This window comes from Cheilinus undulatus, linkage group 4 (genome assembly GCF_018320785.1).
Source record: "Cheilinus undulatus linkage group 4, ASM1832078v1, whole genome shotgun sequence".
Taxonomy (NCBI): domain Eukaryota; kingdom Metazoa; phylum Chordata; class Actinopteri; order Labriformes; family Labridae; genus Cheilinus; species Cheilinus undulatus.
The window spans coordinates 40,348,909-40,374,537 of NC_054868.1; the positions used below are offsets into that span (position 1 = coordinate 40,348,909).

The 25,629-nt window shown below is 38.3% G+C and overlaps 1 protein-coding gene across 5 annotated transcripts in view; it reads right to left on the minus strand.

The window, feature by feature from the left end:
* lrba (LPS responsive beige-like anchor protein) overlaps positions 1-25,629 on the minus strand; it is a 307,885-nt gene that overhangs the window by 2,196 nt on the left and 280,060 nt on the right. For 3 of the 5 annotated variants that reach the window (XM_041784335.1, XM_041784337.1, XM_041784339.1), the window contains 6 exons: positions 24,106-24,171; positions 22,294-22,449; positions 18,552-18,719; positions 8,804-8,905; positions 8,312-8,508; positions 1,140-1,291 (listed from right to left, as the gene is read on the minus strand). In XM_041784335.1, coding sequence (XP_041640269.1) covers positions 1,140-1,291; positions 8,312-8,508; positions 8,804-8,905; positions 18,552-18,719; positions 22,294-22,449; positions 24,106-24,171 — 841 coding nt within the window. The remainder of the gene's footprint in view (positions 1-1,139; positions 1,292-8,311; positions 8,509-8,803; positions 8,906-18,551; positions 18,720-22,293; positions 22,450-24,105; positions 24,172-25,629) is intronic. The other 2 variants (XM_041784340.1, XM_041784338.1) reach the window with 1 other exon arrangement.

A 25,629-nucleotide genomic window follows, 5' to 3' on the forward strand; every position in this document is an offset into this window, starting at 1 on the left:
ACTAAAAACTGACCCCAAACTTGTTTCCTGAAAATACTTTTTATTGACCATCACATTTGATTAATCAACATAATAAAGTGCAACATGGACTTAACAGTCAGTGATAAAAGATTGATCTTTGAAAAAAATGAATCGATATCGAAAATTCAAACAAAAAAATCAATTTGAATCGGAAAATCGATATTTTGAACCCCGCCCTATTACAGATCATTTCAATGATGAAACAGAGTAAAGGTCAAAGGTCTAATCCTGGATTAAATTTTCTACAGACCTGTTTTAGAAATAGTTCCTCAAACAAATGTGAGCTTTAGCAAACATAGCTAATGCTAACGTAGTTAAGTAAGCTATGTAGTTAACATAGCTATGTAGCTAAGTTAGCTTAAGCAAATGTAGTATAAGCTAACGTAGCTATCATACCTTCATTAGGTTTAATCTTTAGCTACATTAACTACATAGCTTAAGATTTGCAAAACTGTAAAAGGTGTACAATCTTCAGCTATGTTACCTACGTAGCTTAGCTAAAGTAGTTTCAATAGCTTTAACCTTGGTTACATTAGCTGCATTAGAGTGTAATCATGAACATGCTTTTCTCCTGTAAGCTTAATGTTAAGTCAGCTTTATTAAGTGTTCTGTAATCAGGTTTTCAGGTCAGGTTTTTGACTTTTAATTTTAGGCCTCTTAACCCTTACGTTAACCCTTACTCTTACACTAACCAGGAGTTTGATCCAATTTTATTTTTAAAGATTTTTTTTATTTATATGTATAGGAATGTTACAATGTAACTGTTGAATATTTTTAAGTTTAACTGTTTATTTTCCTTGTCAAAGATCAGAAAATGAGGGAACTGGCTGATATCTGAACTCTAGTGTAACCAGTTAGAATTTACAAACTGCTTAACACAACCCCACAACTACTTTTTCACCAATCAGTTCATTCTTCAAAAAAATTACATAAGAGCTCTATCATTCGAATAATATATCTTTGTGAAAGAACAAAGAGCATCATTCATTAGAATTAGTATCCACATCTTTAAAGGCATATAGTTAATATAGCTATACTGTTTATGGTTATATCTGTTATACAAGTCCTCCCAAAAAAATACTGGTTGGACTTCACTTTTCGGTAGTTTAGTAAGTTACCTTTGGTCATGTGACATAGCCATGGAGCGGATTCCTGCATCACAGCCTGGGTAGGTGAATAGCTGTTTAAGGTTGTGGACCTGCCAGACTGAAACCACGCCTCCATCTCCACCTGTCAGCAGGTACTGACCGTCACGGCTGAGGAGCATTGCCTGAAGAAGAGAACAACAACATACTTATGTTTTAAATGAACTAAAGAATTACCCTCTCTCTCTCTCTCTCTCTCTGTGCTTTTAAAATCATGACAGTTTATACGACAGGGTCAGAATTGGAAGCATGCACTCACAAACCACTTTATTAGGTCTACCTGTTCAATCTAAATATCTAATCAAATATCAATATCAATCACATGGCAGCAACCAATAACCTTGCAAAGCAGATGGATTCGCCCATTTCCTTGTTTCTCACTGGCAAATCCATCATGCAAAGCTCCCGTCTGAACCCTTTGGGCCAAGTTAGAAAGTGACAGGACCAATCAGCAATGAGGGGCAGTACTTTTGGTGGCAGAGTCGTGAAGTAAGCAAGCAGCAACAAGAGGCCAGTGCCGTTATGGTGAAAGACTTTAGCATGGATGCTGCCAAAGCGCTAGTATTATCAGAACTTTACGACATTTCTTCGTTAAAAGAAGAACAAGAACAACACTGAGTTGTTTCCTTTTCAAAAACGACAAAAGTCGTGTACTGACATGTCTACAGTCGCCATGTTTCAAGTTATGCAGTTCTATATGGAGTTTAGTCCTCAGTAGCTGCGCACGCGCACCTCGTTAGCGGCGACGACGTCACGTGTTTTTTTGCCCTTTCTGCCATTTCCCAAATGCTGTATATCGAAGGTCTGTCGTGTCAGGTTAAGCAACCAATGCATTTTACGTATGTAGACATTAAAGACGATCTGCTGAAGCTCTCCCTTTGATCGCTTTTCCCCATTCTGATGCTCTGTCCAAACTCAAGCAGCTTGTCTTGACCACATGCCTAAATGCATTGATTGCTGCCATGTGATTATCTGATTAGATATTTGTGATAATGAGCGGTGGAACAGGTGTACCTAATAAAGTGATCTGTGAGTGTATTTCTGAAAAGTGTATTTGAGAAGTATATGTCTAAATTAAAAACTCTCCAAACAAGTGTTTCATTCTGGATCAAGATTCATGACCAGCCTGAGAATACGCCTGCTTCATCTCCTCTGTCTGGGTAAAGCTCAGACTACAGGGTCATGCGACCCAACATAAGCTCCCAGGTCAGAGCCACGTCTCCTCTGGGTCCCCTTCTACACAGACCCTGACTTTGCTACAAAGATGGCTCCCCACAGCGAGGCTCGGAGATTTACTCGTCTCATCTGCTTTTCCTGCAAACTGTAACAGCAGAACGGCTCCCCCAGGGATCAGACGTACACAAATCAGCTCGAGTGTTGGAGTCTATTATGGGCACTGGAAGCTGAGAGTGAAACAGTCAGGAGCATCAATCAGCAAGCAGGCATGGCCGATGAAATGACGAGGCAGAATGTGAGTTCTAAAAGCAGCAAATGACACTAATTTAGAGCTTTTCTCCTTTGTGGTTTTATGGCTCCTCGTCTCTCGGCTGCAGCGGCTTTGCAATGAGTCAGCAGGACTTCAATCATCAGCTGCATGTGTGTCGAATCAGGCTCACATTAAACAGAAAAATGAAACTCAAACTTCAGTTCTGGAGCTGGAACGAGTCATTTTCAGGAACTTAACTTGGTTTGAAAAACATAAATAAGCCTTCATGAGCAGTATACGGTGGACGGACAGGGAGAAGGCAGCCTAAATTAACAAAATGCTTTGTTTATAAAAACCTTTGGTGGAATTTCCTACCACTGTGAATTTAATGACCTCTGTTTCTGATTCTCATCACTTCAGATAGACACAAAAGTTGCATGTGAAGGCGGACAAGAAAACACTAAATATTCAAACACTGATGCACTGGTACGCTGGCAGGAGGCATCTAGAACAAATCAGACCTAATTACCGTGTTAGATCATCATCCAGAGAATGGGAATGAAGCATGACAGAGTGTAGCGCTGGGCTGATTTGTGTGCTGTGGGTCTGTTTTGTGTGTATAGTAATTGTCTTGTGTATCAACATGTAGAGGTAATCTGACAACAACGATAAAGATGATGCTCCAATCAGGATATTACAATCAATGTATTTGAATCAAGTACAGTGCAAATAAAGCCTGCATAAAATAGTTGACTCATTGAAAAACTGTAATGACAGGATTTTTGGGAAGAGAGGCCTAAAACAATAAAGCAGCATACAATCACCATTATAGTTTTCTTATATAGGCTTGACAGATTGATTGATGAATGCATGCAGGGATAGATGCTTTATTAATCCCTAGGGAAATTCAAGCGGACATGCATGCAATTAGTCAGGCCAACGTTTCAGTCCAAACCCTCTGTAGCTGGCATAGCTGGCACCAGAAACACTAGTCTGTAAACCTGTTTTTCAGTATTTACTTTAATCAGTTCAGGCCCACTATTCCAGTCAAGGCCCTGTTTAAACTGTAATGCAACTGCAGGTCAGCAGCAGCTACTTTTGCTCCAGTTAAAGGCTACTATCTTGCTCCCACAATGCTCTCTAAACCAAAACAGATAGCATTGACAGCACCTTACAGGAACAGCACGTTTTAGCACTATTTAGATCCAGAAAGTTGGATAAAGTTTTGTCTAGACCAGGGGTTATCAACTCATTTTTGAAAAGGGCCGGCTTTTGTTGTTCTGTGGAGGCTGGACATTGAAATAAACTGAAATAAAATCACTATTTTCTTCTAATTAAAATATTCTACAAATATTATTTCCTTCCAAAATTATTGAAACTTTAAGCTTTCAACAATGAGATTTGTCCCTACCACCTTTACTGCAGCTAGCCACAAGGGGGCGATTGAGATATTTTGGTTACATATTTCTGGAGCCCTCATGATGTCTTTCGCTGGGTTTGATGCTGATATGCTGTGTTGCGACTTGCCAAAAACACATGCAGAAAACAGATCTTTGAAGATTCTCAGAGGGGGAAATTGCGCTCTTATGTGGAAAATTATTGTGAAAAACTTCAACTTTAATCAAGATAACAATAATAAGTATATGTTTACCATGCTAAATTGCAGAAATACTAGTGCGCTTCTTGTCAGGTAAGCCGATAGGTTTAATATTTTTTTAGACTTCAAGAGAAAAAGTTAAACTAGAGCATGCCATATTTTTGCCCTCTCAAATTTTCTGGAAATAATAATTCTCTGGGGGCCGGAGCTGAATTTGTGTCCATCGAATGAATCTGAGTCAAATTTTCACCAACTTGCTTTGTTTTCAACCAACTCCTAAAAGCTCATAAGGGGAGTTTTTAAATGATATATAATATTATTAACAAAGATATAACTGTTCCCACTTTTCCCACTGGAAGCACCAAAGTCCAAAAAAACCAGACAAGGGTCGTCTCCTCCTTTTGCCGTTTTCCTCTGCAGAGATTGTGATAATCAAAGATCTGTCTCGGGACAACATAATTAAGAAGTAAATAAGGTTTATACCTAGAGGAGACTGTCCACTAATTGATCACTAAAGATAATTCTCTTTTGGATGTTTCAAAATATAAACAAGCAGATTTTTATTCTCCTCCAGGTGTTTCTGAGAATGAAATGAATGATCTGATTCATGAGTTTAGGTTGATGTTCAGGCCAAATCTGAAGATATCCTTTAAGTCATGCCAGAGGAAAAAACTTGAGAGAAGGGGACAAACAGAAGAAAAAACTTAAAAATAAATGATTGTGTGCACAGCTGTGGCTGGCAAAGGACATTAAAATGCTCTGTTTGACTGCTAAATGCTTCATTGTTATAGCCAGTTGTTATTAACATCTGTCTGCTGTTTGAGGCTGGGACAGTCGTGTTCAGCGAGTATATCAAAAGCATTTCCACTGAAAACAACTCTGTGGAGCAGCTGGAAACCAGTCTGATAAAAGCTAAAGTAAGCTTTAAATAGCTGCCAAAACAATGAGCTCAAGACACTAAATTGCACCGTAGAGCTGAGGGCTACACATAAAAAAGCGGCAAATTTTGGAGGGTTCATCGCTTTAAAAAAGTCTTTTAAAGCAACACTTATTAAATTTGGAATAGTGATGCTCTAATTTGATGAGAGGCTGCAAAAAGTGGTTTTATAATTGCACTACAATGGCTCAAACACAATAATGATCCAGTAGTTACTGAGGTGTAATGTAAGCCTGTATAAACTAATGGAGTCCATGACCTTACTGCAGCGCAGCAGGAGGCTGCAGAGCTGGCAGACATGTCAGCCAGGCCAGGTAGGAGGCTGCAGACAGACATTATAAATCAGACTTCTGCCACTGGGCGGTCAAACAAGATGGCCGACTGCTCTGTGGGAGCCAAGATGGCGACCTGGGCTCAAGTAACTAAAAAATGACTCCAGCAGAAACACATGCACCTTTAATGCCCATATTTCCTACTTCTTTCAGAGGAACGACGGGTGGATTGTGAGGGCCGGGGAAGGTAAAAAGTTAAATTTATGGTGCTGTTAATCCCCCTGTTACACGGGCGAGTCGACAGCAGGGAAAAAACTGCTGCAATGGTTACACTGGCTGAGTTATACCAGCACTTAAAAGACTGTAATCCATTCAGTATGGCTTCTGTCACTCGATTCTGCTATTAGACAGGGATGCCGACTGTTAGCCTGTCATCTAACCTCTGACTCCAGCCCCGTATAAATTCACAGAGCGAACATTTTTGCTTTTTTAACATTCTTACTTTTTTCTAAGTGGATCCTGTAGGCCAGCACAAACACTTATTTATCCTGGAGTCATACTGCGCAGAGGCTCTGCAGTCTGAAAGATTGATTCTGGTATGTACAGGAGAGCACTAAATACTGGTGGGGGTCTCAGACCAGGGGGGCTAAGGTAGGAGAGCTGAGACTCTCACAGTCACTCCAAGATGTTCAGATTTCCTAATGCCATTTGACATTGATTAAATTTACAGCAGCAGCAGAGAGGCTATGATGATTTTCCAAAGCTGCAACTGTACAGCTTCAAGAAAAAAACTTTGGGAGAAGTGCAATCTTTACTAGAGTTGTTAGATTTTTAAACTTTTTGATTCTTGTTAAAATCAATACATATTACTCATACTGTTTTTCCTTAAGACTTATTTTGGGGCATTTAATGCCTTTATTTAGAAGACAGGACAGCCGATAGAGTCAGAAATTAGGGAGAGAGAGTGGAGAATTACATGTGGGAAAGGACCCACAGGTAAGATTAAAACCTGGGCTGCTCATGTTGAGGACAACAGCCTTTGTACATGGGGATCACGAAAATATCCACCAGGCAACTGGTGCACAAATATCTTTACCCTGTGCATACAACACAGACACCAAATAATAGGTAATTTCTTGTTTTTAATTATTAAAAAGAAAAGGAAAACTCCCACATACTATCTTATTCCCTACTCACACTGGATTAGTACTACCCAGGGACCTCTGGTAATTGTGATAATCATACAGGACATCTGTGTTTTTAATGCCCTATGAATCAACCCATCCTGTATGAATTAGCATCTCTGTAATTTAGGGTGGTAATAATGTGTGTTTTTATGGTCCATGCAGCCTTTTCTGCTTCTTTTTCTGATTGAAAAAATAATAGAGGCCGCATAGGAGATTGTTGACAAAGTTTTGACAAATATTGGTCATAAATAGTGCTTGTCTTTCAGTAAATTTCAGCTTGTGTGTTAACTCTGCTGTCCAAATGTGCGTGGGTGCACTGCTGCTCTCTTTATACACACAGAGCAAGGGGGGCAGAGTCAAGTTTGACACATGTAAACACCCATGTGCCCTGCTTAGCATCTCTTCTGCCTCAGCCTTTTCACCCCTGTTGGTTGCTTTTGGGCCCTTGGGACATCTACAGCATGACCAGGTGCTTGTGGCAGCCCTAATACCAGCCTAGACAGCACCCTAGGCCACGCTTACTTGCCATGTTTACTCCCTAAAGGTGTGGATTATTTCCCCACACCTCTGGTAATATTGCAAGGACATCCAGAGCATGACCTGGGTTGTGTCAATCCTCCTTTCTGCATGTCTTAATACGCGGAGTTCCTTTAAAGCAACAGAGCTTGTGTTGCTTTATAATGTGGTATTCAAAAGTATTCTACACACATCATTAGTCTCTCTTAAGGACTCATAAAACTCTTCTGCTCCCTACAAACAAAACCTCAAAGCTCTTGCAAGGAATTTCAAGTTTGTGTCTGAAACATTCCCTCTTGTTTCCTAGATGAGCTTGTCCTCAGTTATTTATAAATGTAAACATAACATGTTTTATACCACCAGAAAGCTCTGATTCTTAGGATTCTGACCATATAACTATCACAGCAGCCACAATTAATGCATTTGTGTGACACAAGCTCACCGTTAGAAGCCCTCCTGTATTCTTCTGACCATAATATTCCATCATGTCCATCCTTCTATCTTTTTACTTTTAAACATTTTGTATCTCCTAAAGAAGGATCAACTTTGATTCCAGTTTCTTTCATGACTTGTTAGAACTCCTCACAGGAGCAAGAAAGATGATAAAAATGCAATCAATCAGTATGTGTGTTTGTGCTCATTTGTCCATCATCTACATGTTGTATTTATGGCTTTCTGTGGGTGCAGTTTGGGCTGCCAGGCAGGTTAGGAGCCTGGGTACGAGAGATTTTCTTAATAGGAAACAGGCGTGTGGCTGTCTGTCAGAGCCAGCTTACATTTCCCAGGCCAAACCGGAAACACAGGGTCGGGAAACCAAAGGCAGTAGCCGCTATCTTATGTCGCTCTAACCACCGGGGAGGAAATGTGGGAAATGGGGAATGTGTCGTCCTGCGCTGGAGGGTAGTTAATGGTGTCGGTGTCCAGAGCCGACCACTCCTCCTCTGGAATGTTCTTTACCAGCGCTGCCAGTGCAATTTGACCTGACAACAGCACCTTGGATCAAAAAGCCCCGTTTCCTCCAGCTTGTGAGTGTGAAAGGAAATAAAGGGGATGTGAAGGCACGTTTTGCCCCGAGGCACGTCGACCCTTACCTTACTCAAATCTCAAACCAAAACAGCGCCTTTAATCAGTGAGAGGACTGATGTGGTGCAGACGTACATGTGCAGGTTCACTTTCACATGCATGCTGGTGTAGATTTTTTTCCCCTCACCTTGATGCTGTCCTCCACCTCCATGTGTCCCAGCAGTTTGCCGTTGACACTGAAAAGGCAGAACTGTCCCTTGTCATAGTAGATCATGCAGTTTCCCTCTGTGGATGACTGGATGAGGCGAGGGCGAAGGCAGCGCTCGGGGCCCTCAAGGGTCCGCAGCAGGTCCCCATTCATGGAATGGATCAGACAAGGACCATCTGAACAAACACAAAATCATGTGATGACAGAAATTAGAAATACTGAACCTGTTAGGTGATTTTCACTCCTTTGGTCTTTTACAGTGTGAAGCAGTGCTTTTACATCATTTCTTGTGTCCTGTATATTTTTTTGCCATAACTGTGTTGATGTACATTTTCTTTAAAAGATGAATTATTAAATGATGAATTATCTGTTTTATTTTCTACCTTTCTGATGCAATTGGAAAGTCAGACTTCAAAGTTGATTGTTGTCATTTTTGTTCAAGTTTTGCATATAAATCTAGAGAGATCTCACCTTTGCAGCCACTGATGACAAGACCCAGCTCAGCACACACACTTGCACATGTCACCTCACAGTCGTGTCCAGTGAGGATGGCCCGTGGTGTGGTGAACTCTGCTGGGATGACACAAACAAAACAGTTTGGGATTTACCAGAGAGTAACATCAGAAGCAGGGCAGTACCTTTAAAGATCACTAGAGGGAGTTATATCCTTTATTTTCTGATAGAGTCTGTCCTTAAAACACCAAGGACAAAAACTTCTCCATAAAACTGAGGGGTAATCCAACTTTAAAAATATTAAAACAAAAACACAATCAGTTGTGGATTAAATTTAAAACAGTGTAAAGATGTATGATTTCAGCTTTAAAAAACGTGTTTACAACACTTGAATGAGGATAAATTTGTCCTTTAGCTCTCTGCACGCGGTTATCCTGCACATGCATTCACTTTCCCTTTCCAGCACTTGTCACCCTCCGCCTTTCTCCATCTTCTCCCCCTCAAAATCTCTGCTTTCACTGAATCCAGATGTTTCTGTGCTAGAGAGAAAGAGAGAGAGCCAGCTCATGAAGTTTGTGTGATTTTGTTTTGGTTTGAGCTGTCAGGCGAGCGACAAAACAAAATCACTTTTTGCTTCCCTGTCTGTCTTATATGTCTGTAAGGAAATGCACACGTCCACTTAGTTTAGTCTTTGTTGTTTAAGATAATTATTCTTATTTACAGACAAAGTGGAGATGGACTGACTTCATGCAGCTTCATGGGGTCAGCAGAGCCTGTTTGTGTTTGGACAGAATTCCTGATATGTGGTGTGGATTTCATCAAGAGGTTCATGTCTCAGGGTGGAGGGGTCTTGCCTTTGATGACCTTGTCTTATTTGCGGTCAAAAGTCAAGTTCAACCAAAAAAGAGGAACAGATAGGGGAATGAGAGTCATAACATAATTCATATAAAAATAAGTATTTTTCTTTGTTTACCTTTTAATCTTTTTTACCTGTTTTTGAAAAGTTTATATATTTTTCTCATTAGCATTTAACCATTATTATGATTATTATCACAATTTCTATGCAGATCTTTTACATTATGGATGGCATGCTATATATATCCTTGGAGGTTTTTCACTGGTATGTAATATGTTATGTTCATGTGGATTGTTGTTGCTTTTGTTGTTCTCATTGTGGTGGAAGCTGAATGTGTGTAGCACTTGCAGTCCAAGACAAATTTCCTCAAGGGCCAACATATTGTATCATATCTTAACGTATGGTATCTTGACACGTCTCGTATCGTATTATAATGTAACACATCGTAAACCATTATAACATATCATCATAATGTCTCATAATATGACGTATCAGATCGTAACATATTGTCTCATATCGAATCGTATTGTAATGTAACGTACCATAATGCATTGTCACGTATCATATCATGATGTATTGCAGTGTTTCATAATGTAGTGTATTTAAACGTATTAGGGGTGTAATGGTTCATAAAAATTACAACTTAGTTTGTTTGTACCTCAGTTTTGAGATCACAGTTCAATATGGTTTAGGTTCAAATATTACAAAAAGTCCCAGTTTTATAATTCTAGATGTCCCTAACCTACTGTTATTGTTTTTTTTTTCATAACTAACTTAGTGCAACTAGTACTTTTCACATGTTCGAAATATATATTTGAACCAATCAATCAATACTTCGTCACATCTACTGTTATTTAGAAATATCAGTGGTAGTCTCATTAAACATGAGTCAAAAAGAGGAAAACAAAAAGAATATGCTAAATGAAAAGCAACATAGGAAGCAACCTAATATCTCCTGACATGAAAAAATAAACACAACATAAAATGCTAATTAAAATACATGTATTTTAAAGCAATGTGCCATATTTATGATTTATGAAGTGTGCTGTAACAGTTTTTAATAAAGAGCTGGTGCAGTGGTTACTTGTGCAAAATCCTGACTCGTCATCTTCACTGAAGGATCACAGACTAGCTCATGTAAACACAGGATGGGATGTTGCAATGGAGTCTGAGCAGAGTGACACATTTGTCATCTGTTTGCTCTACTTTAACCAGCTAAAATGTATTAGCAGCGGTAATACAATCAACCCTTTCAGCTTTTACATCCGGAGGCTTTTTAAAACCAGTGCAGGGATGTAGAGAAGGAGAAAAGACTGGTGGGTCTTGCTGCTCTGCCTCTCTTGCAGCGGGAGCCTGGAGCAGACTATTCTTCTTCGTGTGTTACAAAATGCTGGCTACTTTCTCTTCTTCGTTGGTGGTTTAATAGTGGTAAGCTAACACTTACCAGCATTACTTCCACCAAGATTGGTGGGTAAATTATGCCATTTTTTCTTCTCTTTTATGTTTTTTTTTTTTTTGTAATGGTTCGTATGTACTCGTCATGTGACTACTTGCACCAAACCATGACAGTTCAGGACAAATAGAAAAACCATTACACCCCATAATGTGTCGTATTGTAACTTACTGCACTGTTTTGTAAGGTATCATATCATATGTCATATTGCATTGTAACATACTTTATCGCATCTTATCATCCTTTCCAGTCCCATCCTATCCTATCCAGTTAGATACCAGAAGGCACTTTTTCACTGTAATGTTGGTTCAACAACTTTAGGGGAATGTGATTTAAGTCAAACTGTTGTCTCAAAATCTTTCAATAAATGCAGAAAAATGCACAATTTTGTGACCTATTCTAATAATTTAAAGATTTTTTGTTTCTAAAAGGTAGGTCGGTGTAATTTCTTGCTGACTTGGCCAAACCATTCCCAGTTTGTTGATCTACCCTCTCTCTTTAACTCAATTATACGTCATAAAACTCGATACAGGTTTACTAATAAGATAGAAACTCTCTCCCAAACAGCCACAGCTACTGTAAAACTTAATTTGATTTACCGGAGAGACTCAATACAGACTGCTTTCACTGAACCCTCTCGTAAACACACAAACTAGTGGATGACAGCAGGGTTTCCAAGTTCGTAAAACAATCTAGTTCATGCATAGAATATCAGTATACTGCTGATAATGAGGGAATATTTAAATACATTTTTCCAATGGAAAAAAAAGTTCCACCCCTGTTTTATAATAAAATTAAAAAAGACTAAAATACCACACAAAACCGATTAAATTATTAAAAACATTACTGTGATTACATACATTTATGAGATCTAATAAAGCAACAAAAACTCAAAAATTATACTGAATTCTTAAACACTGTTTAAAAACTATTTCTTCTGTTCTCTAAGCAAATATCCTCCAGCCGTCTAAGTTTTGGTCAAACATCAGGCGGCAGTCTAAACATCTATGTTTCATTTTGTTAACTGTCGAACATCCTCTTAAGCAAACTTATGACCTACAAGCCCGTGGATTAAAGCACGATGTTGAATGTAGCTCAGAGGAGATCAATAAAGCTGATATATTGGTGTATCAGTTAACCTTTTGAGCCACTACCTGACATTTGGTTTAAGTTAGCGCCACATCTGATTACAATCTTTTACCTATAGACGACGAAAGCTGGGACACTGAGGAGGGGATCAACTATCTGGACAAGTGAGGACAGAGGGAATGTGTTTGTGAATGTTTCTATGCCAGTGTAGAGACTAAAAAAGGAGCCTGTTTTTACTTGGTAACACGACCAGGTTTCTTAACGTCTATTTTCTTTTTGTTAGAGTAACAGGAAAAATTTCAGGTACTCATTAGCTACATAGTAAATATGGAGTAATATAGATATACAATGTTGTTAAATTAAAAAAAAATCTCTATATATGAAAATGTAAAAAAAAAAAAAAAAAAAAAAAAGTTTTAGTCTGATAACTGACTAAGTCTGATTTCAATTCATGTATATTTATGCATGATTCTACATATTTTCTGATGTACATTTTTCTCACATTATGTTCTTGGATTTTCTTAGATGGTTTTAACACTATATAATAAATCTAGCATTAGTGAAGCATTACCTAAGCATTAGTAAACAATCCCATCTCACCACATGTTTTTAAACCAGCATATTTTAACACTGTTCATTTTATTGATCATCTTTATAAATGTACATTATTTTAACTTAACATTACATTCCAAAATGCTTAATTCAGCATCCGTGTGAAGCTTTGTTTCTATATTAATACTTACCTTTATTTTATAAGTGAATTATTTTATATCACTGCCAATTAAATTTTAATTTTTTCACATTTTATCATCATTGTTTTAGGGGACAGCTGTGGCTCAGTAGGTAGATTTAAATGTCTCCAAACAGGTAGGTTGGGGGTTTGATTCCTCCTACAGTTCCATTGACATGTCCTAACCAAAGTGTCCCTGGCTAAGACATTTAACCTCAAATTGCTCCCACTGCTGCATCAGTGGTGTGTGAATGTAAATGGGTATGATACAGCAGCCTCCACCATCACTGTGGGAAAGTGGAGTGAGAGGGTGTGAATGGGTAGGTGGATAGGACCTCCCATGTTAAAAAAAAAGTTTGATAAGTCAGATGACCAGTACAAGCTCAAAACCCTTAAAAATTACCTATACTATTATTCTAGGATTTTTTTTTTTGTGAATAATATGTTATAGACAGTTATATGTTATATGTCATATGACAGTCTTTAACTGTTTATTAATTTACATTAAAATATTAAACTCAGATCAACAAGGTTTCAAACAGAATTACCAAACTAGGGCTGTATAAAAACACCAACATTTTTAATTGTGATTTATTCCAGAATTTTTGTAGTTAACTGTGATAATTCACATCAGTTTTATTGCATTTAAAATAACTGTATTTTGCATCCAAAACTGTTTTTGTGTGATTTTGGATTTTTCCACTGTCTTAACCAAATGGTAATTGACTTCCTGTTTGGATGGATACATTCATAGGTAGATAAAAAAAATTGTAACATAAACTTTACCACAGAAAGAGGAACTTGTTATGGATCCTTAAGGAAATACAAGGTGCATATGACATTGACATGTCCACTGAGCTGTCTGTAAGTGTTTTTTTTTTTTTTTTTTTAAGTGAAATAAGACATTAAGGAGCAGTGTTGGACTTATTTTACATCACTAAGGTTGCTGGGAGATGATGACATGACTTAATCAAAGTGTACTGAAAGGCCCATAAAGCATGAGATTAATTGAGTTAATTTATTTAACTAAGACTAGAAATTTTATGCTTTGTTTCATGAGAAAAGACTACTTATTCTGAGTCAATAAGGGAGAAGAACTATTCATGTTGTACTAATACCATACAACAGCCATTCTAAGCCAAGTATATTAAGATTAGCATAAATGTGAAACAACCTCTAGATTTACTATTAATATACAGTAATAAAGAGGTTATTGAGGGACAAACTCTAAGTTAACAGCCTATTAGCCATAAATTACAACCTTGTAAAATAAGGTAGTAATAAGCTCTTCATAATGACCAATAAGCATTAAGTATGCTATTACCACCATTATAACCCTTAATTAGCATGCTGATAACCAGCTAAGTAATGGTGAGAACTGCTCCCTAAAGTGATAACAAAAATGAGTGTGCTAACTGAGGCCTTGATTAGACATGATTAATGCAATAAATCTTGACAGTCCTACTAAACACAATGTAGAAAAACCTCTAAATCAACCATAAAACATTTATAACTGGGTCATTAAATCCAAGTAATCAAGTATTAACTATTTAAATGTTTAACTGTCTGACAGCGTAAGCTGCTATGATTTTAGCCAGTTATTTTTAAACAAATTAATCTTTTTCATTCCCTTCCCCTGCCTTTAAAGAAACAATAAACATCTTGAATCTTCAGTTTGTGCCTTATAGCAATTATAAGTTAATGTGAGCCTCAAACCTTTAAGTTTAATAAGTATATTTTTATGTTTACATCAAAGTCAGTATCAAGTTTTGTTACAAAATACATTTTCATTTATGAGGAATTTGACTCGATGCAAAAAAAAAACACTGAGGAATATAAAATTGTAAGAGGCCATAAAAATATAATAGTAATGAACTGTATAAAATATAATATAAAGAACATAAAGTATGCACAAAGGTGCAATGAAGGAGCTATACAGATGTACAGGCATGTTAGTGATTAATATCAAATAATAAGATGAAAGCATCAAAGTTGTTTTTATACGAACAGCATTTGTGTCTTAAAGTTATCTAAAGCACTCACATGTTATTCGTAATCATTCAATTATAGCTAACAAAAATCTCAATATAGCTTAGTTAGTGTGTTAGTGAGAGTAAAATGTATCTCAGTAGGCTGTTATCCCTACTGTGACCAGCAGGTGGCACTGCTGTTTGTGGATTTTCTTCATTGTCTGTGCAGAAGGCTCTGAGTGAGCACAGGTCAATGTGTACATGTGCATATCAGCCATTCAGAGGCATTTGTGTCAGCCTTATGAAGTGTTCGGGATGTTCATGGAGCATTACGCATGAAAAGGAATGTGTGTGTGTTAGTGAAAATGCTCGTGCTCTCGTTGGAGTGTATGTGGAGACTTAAGCTTGAAAGTGTTTGGTTTTTTGGAAGAGGAATAAAGGAAAGTCTGCTGTCTGAATGCATTTTGTGATAGCGTGTGAGAGTGTGTTTGTGTGAGCGTGCAGCAGAGGCTCATGTCTGGGAGAGCCTCCTGCGGTCTGGGGCAATGGAGCATCACATTGTGGTGGTGAGGGGCTGGGATGACGACTGCTTTGTCTGCTCTCCTTGCTACAGAGACGTGAGTGTGCTAAGCCGGCTGAGGTCAAACTGACACACAGATGAGAGCATGTAGAGCACATGTGTGGGTTCATACATGCAACACATGTAATAAGTCTAAAAATGAATCAAAACATCGACCAGCTTTCCTGTGCAGACAGAGACATGAAGCACGGGCGGTTACCGTGTAAGTCAACCCAAACCCTCATATAACCTTTCTAGAGGCACCATGAGCAAAACAAACAACTTCACTGCCTTTGGGTGGTAAAAGTAGTGCTACATTAAAGTCAACACAGTGAGGTTAGTGTGGTAAATCCACAAAAGATAGAGCAGGTTTTCCTACTATGTTACACTTGATTAGGTCTCTTCCGAATAAAGCAATATAGTAATACATGTTGTGAAGAGAACATAAAATGATGTTTAAAGCATCAGCCAATTTATACATTCGTGATTTAAGTAACTGCAGACATTTTCAGTTGAAAATCAATTTGTAATGTTTAAAGATTAAAATAAAACTGGGAAAAGAATGTCACAAAGTCCTGAAATCTCCAAACTGGGGATGTAGGATGTCAGATTTTTGCAGATATCTGATATATTGTCTGGAATGATGTACAAAAAGACCTAAAACAAGCTCTGCTCTCATTGGACACTTTTAAGAGGATGTTAAATGTCTTGGAGGCAGACACATCTGGCTGCAGATGCTCTGAATGATGTAGTCGATGTTACCACTGCATGCACTTTTTACTTGGCATTTCTTGGCTTTCAATGCACTATAGTGTTAGACTTTTTATTTGTATGTATGGCTGCTCGACTTTGTTACATTTGAAACAAGAAAATACAGCAAAGTATAAGTTCATGAGCAGATGTTTTGGTTGTGTGTTGGCCTGTTGGTCAGTCATTGAGAGAGGTTGTGGAAAGTCTTTTTTTTTTTTTTATTTGTAGATGGACTGCAAGGATTTGTTGAGGCTAAGCATCAAAAAAAGTTTAACTTAAAAGTTCTAAATTTCTTAGAAATGTGCTTTTCCAAAACCCATACATTTTCCATAAAATTTTAGACATTTCCTAGAATTTCTCTGAAAATTCTTAGACATGTTTTAAGGTACCTCGTAAAAAGTATCCTATTTTTTTTTATATTCGCCAAATGTTTCAGTGAAACTTTGTCAATTTAAAAAATCCCCCAAATCCCCCAACACATAAATTCCTGTAAAAAATTCACTCGGATTGTCAAGATTGATTGCATTAATTGCAACTAATCAAGGTCCAGAATAACTGCACTATCTTTTTTAATCACAATAAATGTCATTCTTTATCAGGCCTTTTAGCACACATTGGTTAAGCCATGTCTGTGTCTCCCTGCTGCCACAGTGATTTAAAATAAGTCGACCACTGCTACTTAATGTCTCATTTCACTTTAAACAACTAACAGGCAGCTCAGTGGACAAGTGAATGTCATCTGATCTTAGTATTTCCTTTAGGAGCCATAACAAGTTTCCTTTTTTTGTGGTTTAGTTTATGTTTAAATCTTCAATCTCCCTTTTAAAGCAGGTCTGCATCCAAACAGGAAGTCAATTACCCTTTGGTTGTAACAGTAAAAAACATCCAAAATGACAGTTTTGGATGCAAAAACAGTCATTTCAAAATGCAATAAGATGGATGTGATTAATCATGATTAACTACATAAATTCTGGGATTAATCACAATTTAAAGAAAAATGGTTTTTTGACAGCCCTAAAATTCACTCAAGTTTTACAGCAAATTCCCCCTAAAATCTCAAATCAAATATCCAAATGTTTACCAATACAGTCCCCAATTTTCCATGAAAATGCCAAACTTCCACACAAATTTCCCAAATCTAATAGAAAATACCAAAATAATTCCCTTAAAAACTTTCAATGAAACTCTCAAAAATATGAAAACATATCCCCAAATTTCCATGAAGATACTTCAAAATTTTCAAGCAAATTTCCCACAGTATCCAAACAAATTAAATAAAATGACTGTGAAAGTCATGAAAATTTCAAAGCATATTCCCCAACATTTCAAGTAAACTATTTAAACTTTATCAGACACCTGCACAATAATCTCAAAATATTCTAACAGCAGAAATTATTATAATTATGTAGGAAACCCAAATGTAATGTTCTTATATGTTCATGCAGGGTCTTAGGAGGTTGAACTTTTAAATTTGAATTAATTCTCCTATGTATGTCAATATGCATGCCAATATTTACAGCTGATACCAGCTGAGGTTTTCATATCAGGTGAACAATTGGTGGATACTGATACTAAGAAAATAAAATCACTCATCTCTTCTAAAAACACTCATTTTTGATCAGCCAGCTGGCCAAAATCCGAAGTCTGTTAATTTACTGTTTGTATGACGTAGAAAAACATCCAATTCTTTCTTATATATATATATGTTTTGCAATTCTTCTTGGGGAAAATGACTTGAAGCTCCACTGAGGAGAAGTAGATATCAAGCAATCATCTCTGCTCTGCTTTCCTAAATCAGAAACCATTGTTGCTTATTAACCAAATCACAATTTGTCATAAATTTCAGCCCATTTGTACTGGACCACTTAACAACATTTACACTGACTAAGCTGACTAAATTAGCTCAGAGCGAGCTGAGGGCTGAGCAGTGGTTGTGTGAAGCTTTGATCATAGCTGATGCCATATGTCATGGCAACGTGAGGGAGGCCTGTGACATTTTTCACTTTTATCGACCAGCCTGACCCCACGGCCCTCAGATGGTGGTGAACTTTCATGTGCCGGCTGACGACCCCCAGCATCACGTTTAACGTCTAAGTGGCCCTCACTTTCACTCCCATTAAAGACAGATTCTCTCACACACAGAAATATCTGCTCTCAGAAACACACAATCTCAAACACATTACAGAAAGCTGTTCCTGGTGCAGCAGTGACGCGAAATCCAATCTGTATGCAGGAGGCCTGGTCCGGTCAGACGAAACTAGTTGTTACTTTACAGAGGGAGGCCGTAAATCACACACTCACAACTGTCTGAGAGAGTGAGCGCTCAGAAGAAACCCTGTGTTTGTGTGTGTGCTCTTACTGCCAGGGCTTTCTCCGATGCTGTTGTGCTTTCCGTTCCAGTACCACAGCAGCAAGGTGGCATCTCTGGAGCCTGATAGGACGTAGCAGTCTCCTCCGATGTAAGACTCGGAGCGAGCCAGACACGTCACTACGTCACGATGGCCAAACACGATCTGAGTCAGTTTGCCTGTTAAAGTACAGAAATATACACACGTCATTAAAAATCTGTTATTACTAGGGCAGTCCAATGATAATAATTTTTGTCAAAATTTATCTCAAAATATATATAATTAATTGCACTTAATCACTCTCTTTTTTAAAGTTGAGTTTCAAAATTCCTTTCTTTGTAGCTTTTGCTGTATAATTCTTGTCATTGTCTTGCTGGAAAATAAATCTTCCCCAAGCTGTAGTTCTCTTGCAGACAGAATAAGATTGTCCTCCAGGATTATCCTACATTTTGCCGCATTCATTTTACCCTTTACTTTAACAAGCCTTCCAGGACTGGCTGCTGAGAAGCATCCCCACAGCATGATGCTGCCACCACTGTACTTCACAATGCAGATGGTGTTTTCGTGGTGATTTGCAGTGTTTGGTGTCTTGTCTGATGGTCAGAAAGTCCCATTTTGCTCTCATCAGACCAAAGAACTTTCTTCCACTTGACCATGCAATCTCCCGCATGCCTTCTAGCGACCTCTAGTCGAGATTTAATATGACTTTTCTTCAACAGTGGCTTCCTCTTTGCCACTCTCCCATAAAGCTTCGACTGGTGAAGAACTTAGGCAACAGTTGTATGCAGAGTCTCTCCCATCTCAGCTGCTGAGGCTTGTAACTCCTTCAGAGCAGTCATCGGTGTCTTGGTGGCCTCTCTCACTAGTCTCCTTCTTGCAACGGCACTCAGTTTGTGGGGACGACCTGATCTAGGCAGGTTTACACATGTGCCAAATTCCTTCCAATTCTTGATGATGGATTTACCTGAACTCTGGGGGATGTTCAGTACCTTGGAATCTTGTTTATCCATCCCCTGACTTTTTTTTTTTCAATAATCTTTTCTCTGAGTTGCTTGGAGTGTTCTTTTGTTATCATGGTGTAATGGTAGCCAGAAAAACTGATTAACCAGTGACTTGACCTTCCAGTGCAATCACTTATTATACCTTTTATATTTTGTTTAATTGGCATTACTTGGTAGAAGTCTGTTTTTACTTTGACATTAAAAGTTTTATTCTCCTTATCTTTCTCCTCCAGTTTAAAATGTTACGTAACTGTGGATGTCCATCTCACACCTCTGTTGTAAATATGTTTTCATTCTTAGTTGTCACATGATAAGATAATGAAAAGTCAGAAGGGGCTGAATGGTTGTAAAAGACACTACACTGAATTATTTGAAGAGTAAAAGATCCAGATTTTAAAGTAATTCAATGGAGCAAAATAGGTATGAATTTATTGTTAGATGTAGTTCATGTGTCCATGTGTTTGTTGACCATCTGTCTGCCTGGCCAGTAATTCTCCAAGATCATATGCCTACTAATTCCCAGACAAGAATAAATATTTGTTCCAACTCTGTGTGTGAGTGAGTGTGATCATGCACATGCAGGGTGCTCCATGTGTATATATAAGGAGGCTAATTGCTGTCAGATTTCCAGACCACAGCTCCACTGTCTAGCTGTCTAATACTCATTACACTCCTCATGGTGTGACCTCTGCAGTCAAACAGTGGATACTTTGCAACACATGACATTCCTGCAAGGTGTCAAAATCCCCGTCCATCAGATAATGAAGCCGTATCTTCCTGAGAAAAAAGATGAAGCAGGGTGGGTCGCTGACTAAACTTCTAAAGACATCAAAGGTGTAAAATGTTTGACATCTTTATAAACACTGAGAATAAGTAATGAAGGCTGCTGCAGTAATGGCTACCATGCAACTCGTATTGAATGCTCATCTGCTCGCAGGATTGCAATAGCATGCACACAGACAAATTAAATTGAATGGGAGTGCGCCAGACGTATGAGGTGATGTGTTTTGTGCTCGTGTACCAATCTAGTCTTGTAATTGATAAAATCCCCTCAGTTCTTTAACCCGGGGGCTTCAGGGACCTCGGTGGCAGCTGTTGAGCGTGTGCGATTACACCATGTTCACGTTCCAGTCTCGCACCCCGGTGGCAGTCACACAATAGAGCTATCTCTGAGCTCCCATCCCTCCTTCCCTCCCTCCTCGATTAAAGACAGAGAGGGCCCGGCCTGCAGAAATTGAATCAGAGTGTGTTGTATAGATGTGTGCAGGACTCTGAATAAGGCTGGGGAGAGGTGGAGTGGAGGAGCGAGGTGCAGAGATGAAGCTTCAGACAGTTTCATTTAAGACCCCTGACCTGATGGCATCTGTGTGTGAGGCTGTTTGCAACAAAGCCCACAGTGGATGTGTGCATGCGAGTAAAAATACATGAGCACAACAGCACGGTGAAACACTGTACAGTGCACTCAGGTTCGGTCATTGACACTGATATCAAAATTATATCTAGAGAGATATCATGAAATTCTTTCCCAGAATTTATGACCGCACTAATGAGAAATTACATTGAACAGTGAAGGCAGATAGTGGTCTACCAGATAGTGCTCATTTTGAAATAATTGGATCTTAAGAAAATATGCCAAATCATATCGCATCTTTGACCTCACCTGTACACTGTTGGGCCTTGATGAGAGCACCAGACTCTTTGCTTTTGCCACATCCTTTCTATGTGAGACATGATTTTCTGCGTATATAGATGTATGCATGTCTATAGTGAAGAGGGGCTTGATAGCATTTTCATCTCCCAAAAGGGGGCCTGACAGAATAAGTTTGGGAATCACTGTTATACAGAATATAAAGGTTGCGAAACCACAACGTTTATAAGACTAAACTAGACAAGTGTAAAAAAACAAACAAACCCTAAAGTGCAACTATTTCTTGCCTTTCGTAGAGCCTTGTGAGAACTGGGGCTACAGCTGAAAAGTATGTCCTGATGATGGTGCTAGAGGAATGGTCCAGGGGTTATTAAAGTCAGCAGGTTCAGCCTTTTAATAGCATTAATTTCTTCATGTTAATTTTGTAAAGAAAAAAACACATTATTTATAGTAAAAAAGTGTTGTTTAATGATAAAAATCAAAAAGGCTTGATACAATAGTCTTAACATTTTAAAGGTAACTTTTAATTTATTTTGTCTGGATGTGTCTTGAATCGTGAATTAGCATTGCTGTTACTTATTGTTTTTATCGTTCAAACACTGAAACTCCTTTCCGCACTACAAACACCTTACTACTAAAGATACTAATAAAGATACCTTGATTATTGAAGAGTTGAAATCAGAGATTGTTAGTGCACAATGATTACAACTCAACTTGAAGATTTGCACTTTATAACCTAAGTTTAGTCCGTATTTGTATAACAACTTGAATTCAACAACTAATCCTTTTTTGGGTCTATTTGCATGCAGATGTAAAAATATCTGATACCAATAATTTAGTGCCACAGAAACTGTGCCTATTAGGACTCTAAATCTGGATTGCTGAAATTACATAAGAGATATATGATGAACATCTAAGATACCACATTATCTCAAAGAGAATCTAGCTTATTCCTTGTGCTTTTTGGTGCACAATTGTCAGGGCATGATGTGCCATAGATTTAATATTGTGCTCCAGATTTTAAAACAAACCTCTTTTACAATGCTGGTAAAAGTGCATGAGAGCTAAGATGGGTTAGGTGAGGGTAATTTGCCTATACAATACCTGAGTCAGTGGAGTAAACCCGAAAGCTCTTGTCCCAAAACCCGCACAGGAGGATGAAGCGGTTGTCTGCAGTGATGACGAAACACTGTGAGCTGATCTGGATACTCTGATCTAGCAGGTCTGAGATCTGCCGACGATGACTGCCCACATTATTGGCTGCAGAAGGGAGACGTAAAAATAAAATTAATGAAGAAAAGTGGAAATAAGTGTCTTTAGTTACCATGTATCAAAGAGCAACACTCCCATGCAGCTCAACTGACATTTCAGCCCACGGTGCAAAGAAGATTTGTGAGAGAACCCATAAAGCATCCTGGAGGTTAAGTTTACAGGACTTCACTTTTTCCGTGAGAGTCTTAGCGTCTGGTCTGAGTAATGACAGAGGGTGCACAGTCTTTACAAAGTATGCACACCACTCAAGTCAGATCATACTGCAGATTCATCTTGATCGTGCAAGTTAACAAAGAAAGTAAATTTATTGACATTCTCTCTGCTGTAAGTGGGATCTTTTTCTTGTCTGGAGAGATATGTCTATTGTGAAGTATTTCTTACTTGGTGGGGTCACAAGCACTGGGGAACAGGTGTCGGGAAGGATTGTCTATTATGTGAAAAAAACTGAGAAAGTCCAGTATGGCTGTTAGAAGTAATATTTCAACCCATTTTTAACGTTTCCCAAAGCCGCAGCTGGCTCAACACTCATCCTCAATTTACTGTGTTTAGCTCAGACTCCTCCTGGAATGCAAACAGTGCAAATATATTACTGACAAGCACAGAAAAGCCCTCTACCTCCCCCTAAACACACGAACGCACACCAGAAAACACTAAAATATATCATTCGGCACATTATTTATGCTCTTGTGTTAGAAATGATAACAGAATGTGAGAAAACAACAGACAAGTGATAAAGCTAGAAGAGAATATTCAAGATTTAAAAGCTGGAATCAGTAACATGCTCTATAAAGAACTGATAAAACATGTAATGAATGCATAAATTCTGATTTCTTTTATTCTGCCTGTACATGGAGGCACTGTAGAAAGAAACACTGCACACTGCAGATAAAGATGAATATGTGAGACTACATCCTGGTTATTGTCAGTTGTTGAGTGGCAAAAGTGTGAAAATGGTCTGATGAGACAACGATTGACCAAAACATTCACAGAGAAAGAACAGCCGCCCTTGCAGATGTGCGTGAGCTGTGTGAGAGGCTGCAGGGAAAGCAGCAGAGGTGAAGGCAGGAGAAGAGAGAAGTGGCTCCGCTCTCCGTGCTCCACCAGTGCATCCCATACATCACCACGGCCCGGCACTCTTCTCCTGCTCATCAACAAGTCGTGAAGGATGAGAGGCGCCCATATTGTCCTGACAGCCGTCCGCGGTGCATTCTCAATCACACATTATTACCACATTCATATTCATTCCCATTGACACGCGTCCTTTCCCTCCGCTCAAATTAAACCAAAGAGGATGCAGAAAGGGAGGGAGGAGAGGGACGACGGAGAGGAGAGGGGGAGTTGATGATGAAATGCCGGCCCAGGCCACAGCTCATTGCATTCCAATTTGCATGCAAATGGTTTAGTGTGAGAGCAGGGCCTATATCATGAGGAGTGAACCCGGCAGAGGCTGAGAAACAACGCTGATCTACTGTCCAGGGACACGTCGCCGCACGCTGCCATGAGTCACCAAGACGCCACCACGATTCATACACAAATCCACATGAAAAAAATAATTTCATGCATATATGAGCTTGCACCATGTAAGGGAATACTCATGTATGTGTGTGTATGTGAACTCTACTACAGTCTTAAATGACAGCGTACCTATCAGAGGGTCAATTTCCACAGGAAGTTGGTACTGCTGGTCCTGCACCGTTGAGCTCTGATGACCTGACAAAACAGAAGACATATTGGATTAATATTGTAATCGTATGGCCTTGTGGGATAGACACAGGCTTCCAGGTCTTTATAATATACTGGTAACAATAACTATAAAGCCACAGTGTCACCTACTGGACCAAGAGCTCTTCTGCAAAACAGCACATCAGTTATGGAAAAAAAAAACTGTGAAGGCCAAAGAGAAGGGGGTTCTTTTTACAAACTATGTGATCAACCAAGTCACTTCAGTGAGAAGCAGCAAACACATTTTATCATCTTAGTTTGAGCTAAGTTTTTACAGACCTCTCTGTAGTTGAGAGTAAAAGCAGGATATGAAAAGATGATAGATGATGCAGAATGCACCAACAATCTAGTTAAAGTGATGTGAAGTTGCAACTATTTATTTTTGAGAAAAAACTTAACCTTTGTACTATTTTTTCACAGAAATATTTATATTTCAGGCTTTAAAGCATGCCAAAAAATAAAGGCCACAATACCCAAAGCTGTAGCACTTTTTTTCTTTGGTAAAATAAAAACAAAAATACAGTGGGATTATTTTGAATAAAGAAAAGTTGTGATTAAAACCTGTCATCCCCTTTGTTTAAGCCAATATTCAATAATAACACCCACCTCCACCCTCTTGTGAGACATCCTAACCTAAATTAAAAAAAATGCTTGACCATACAAATTCTTATAAAGACAAATATTGCAGTTTGGACCCTAAATGAAAAAAAAAGTGTTTATAAAGCACATGAATACAGAAAGACATGCTTGCATTGATTTATTTTACTCCTTTTCCCCAAAATACCATAGAAATTTGGTCATTTCTCACAAACTTTCCTTATTTAATCTATTTTTTTGCAAAACCAGCTTTATTATGGGTTGGAAAGGGCATAACTAAGTGAAAATGTTGAGAAAAAGACAGAAATTCCCTGGTCATTGCAGGAAACCATAAAACAATAAATGGATATGCTGTATGTTCTATTAGGGCTTCCATACATCACAGTCTTTTTGCCACATTTTCTTGCCTGACACACACTGATGACCCACGGGGAACAAATTTGTTTCATTTTTGGGTCCTGACCCACCAGGTGAGAATCACTGAAGCAGAGTGTATCACTCTTATATCAAATCATAGTACAGTATTGATACTGAAACATTTTGTAAGCATTAGGGCTGTATTTTTGCAATGCTCTGAAGAAGCAATACACATAATTATACAAAAATTTGGATGCAATATCTTAACATGCCGAGACACTCTTATTAGAGCATTTCACTGCAATTTTTACAAACTTATTTTAAAAAGACTTCAAGTTACACAAGGTTATACTTTTATGCAATCGGTGTTTTTGCTGTCCAATGACCTGGGTCATTTTTGAGACTTGTGGCGACATGAATGTTAAATACAAAGTAAAAGAAACACAGAGTGTCATAATGTTTGCCAACTTGAAAGATAATTTTCAAAAACAG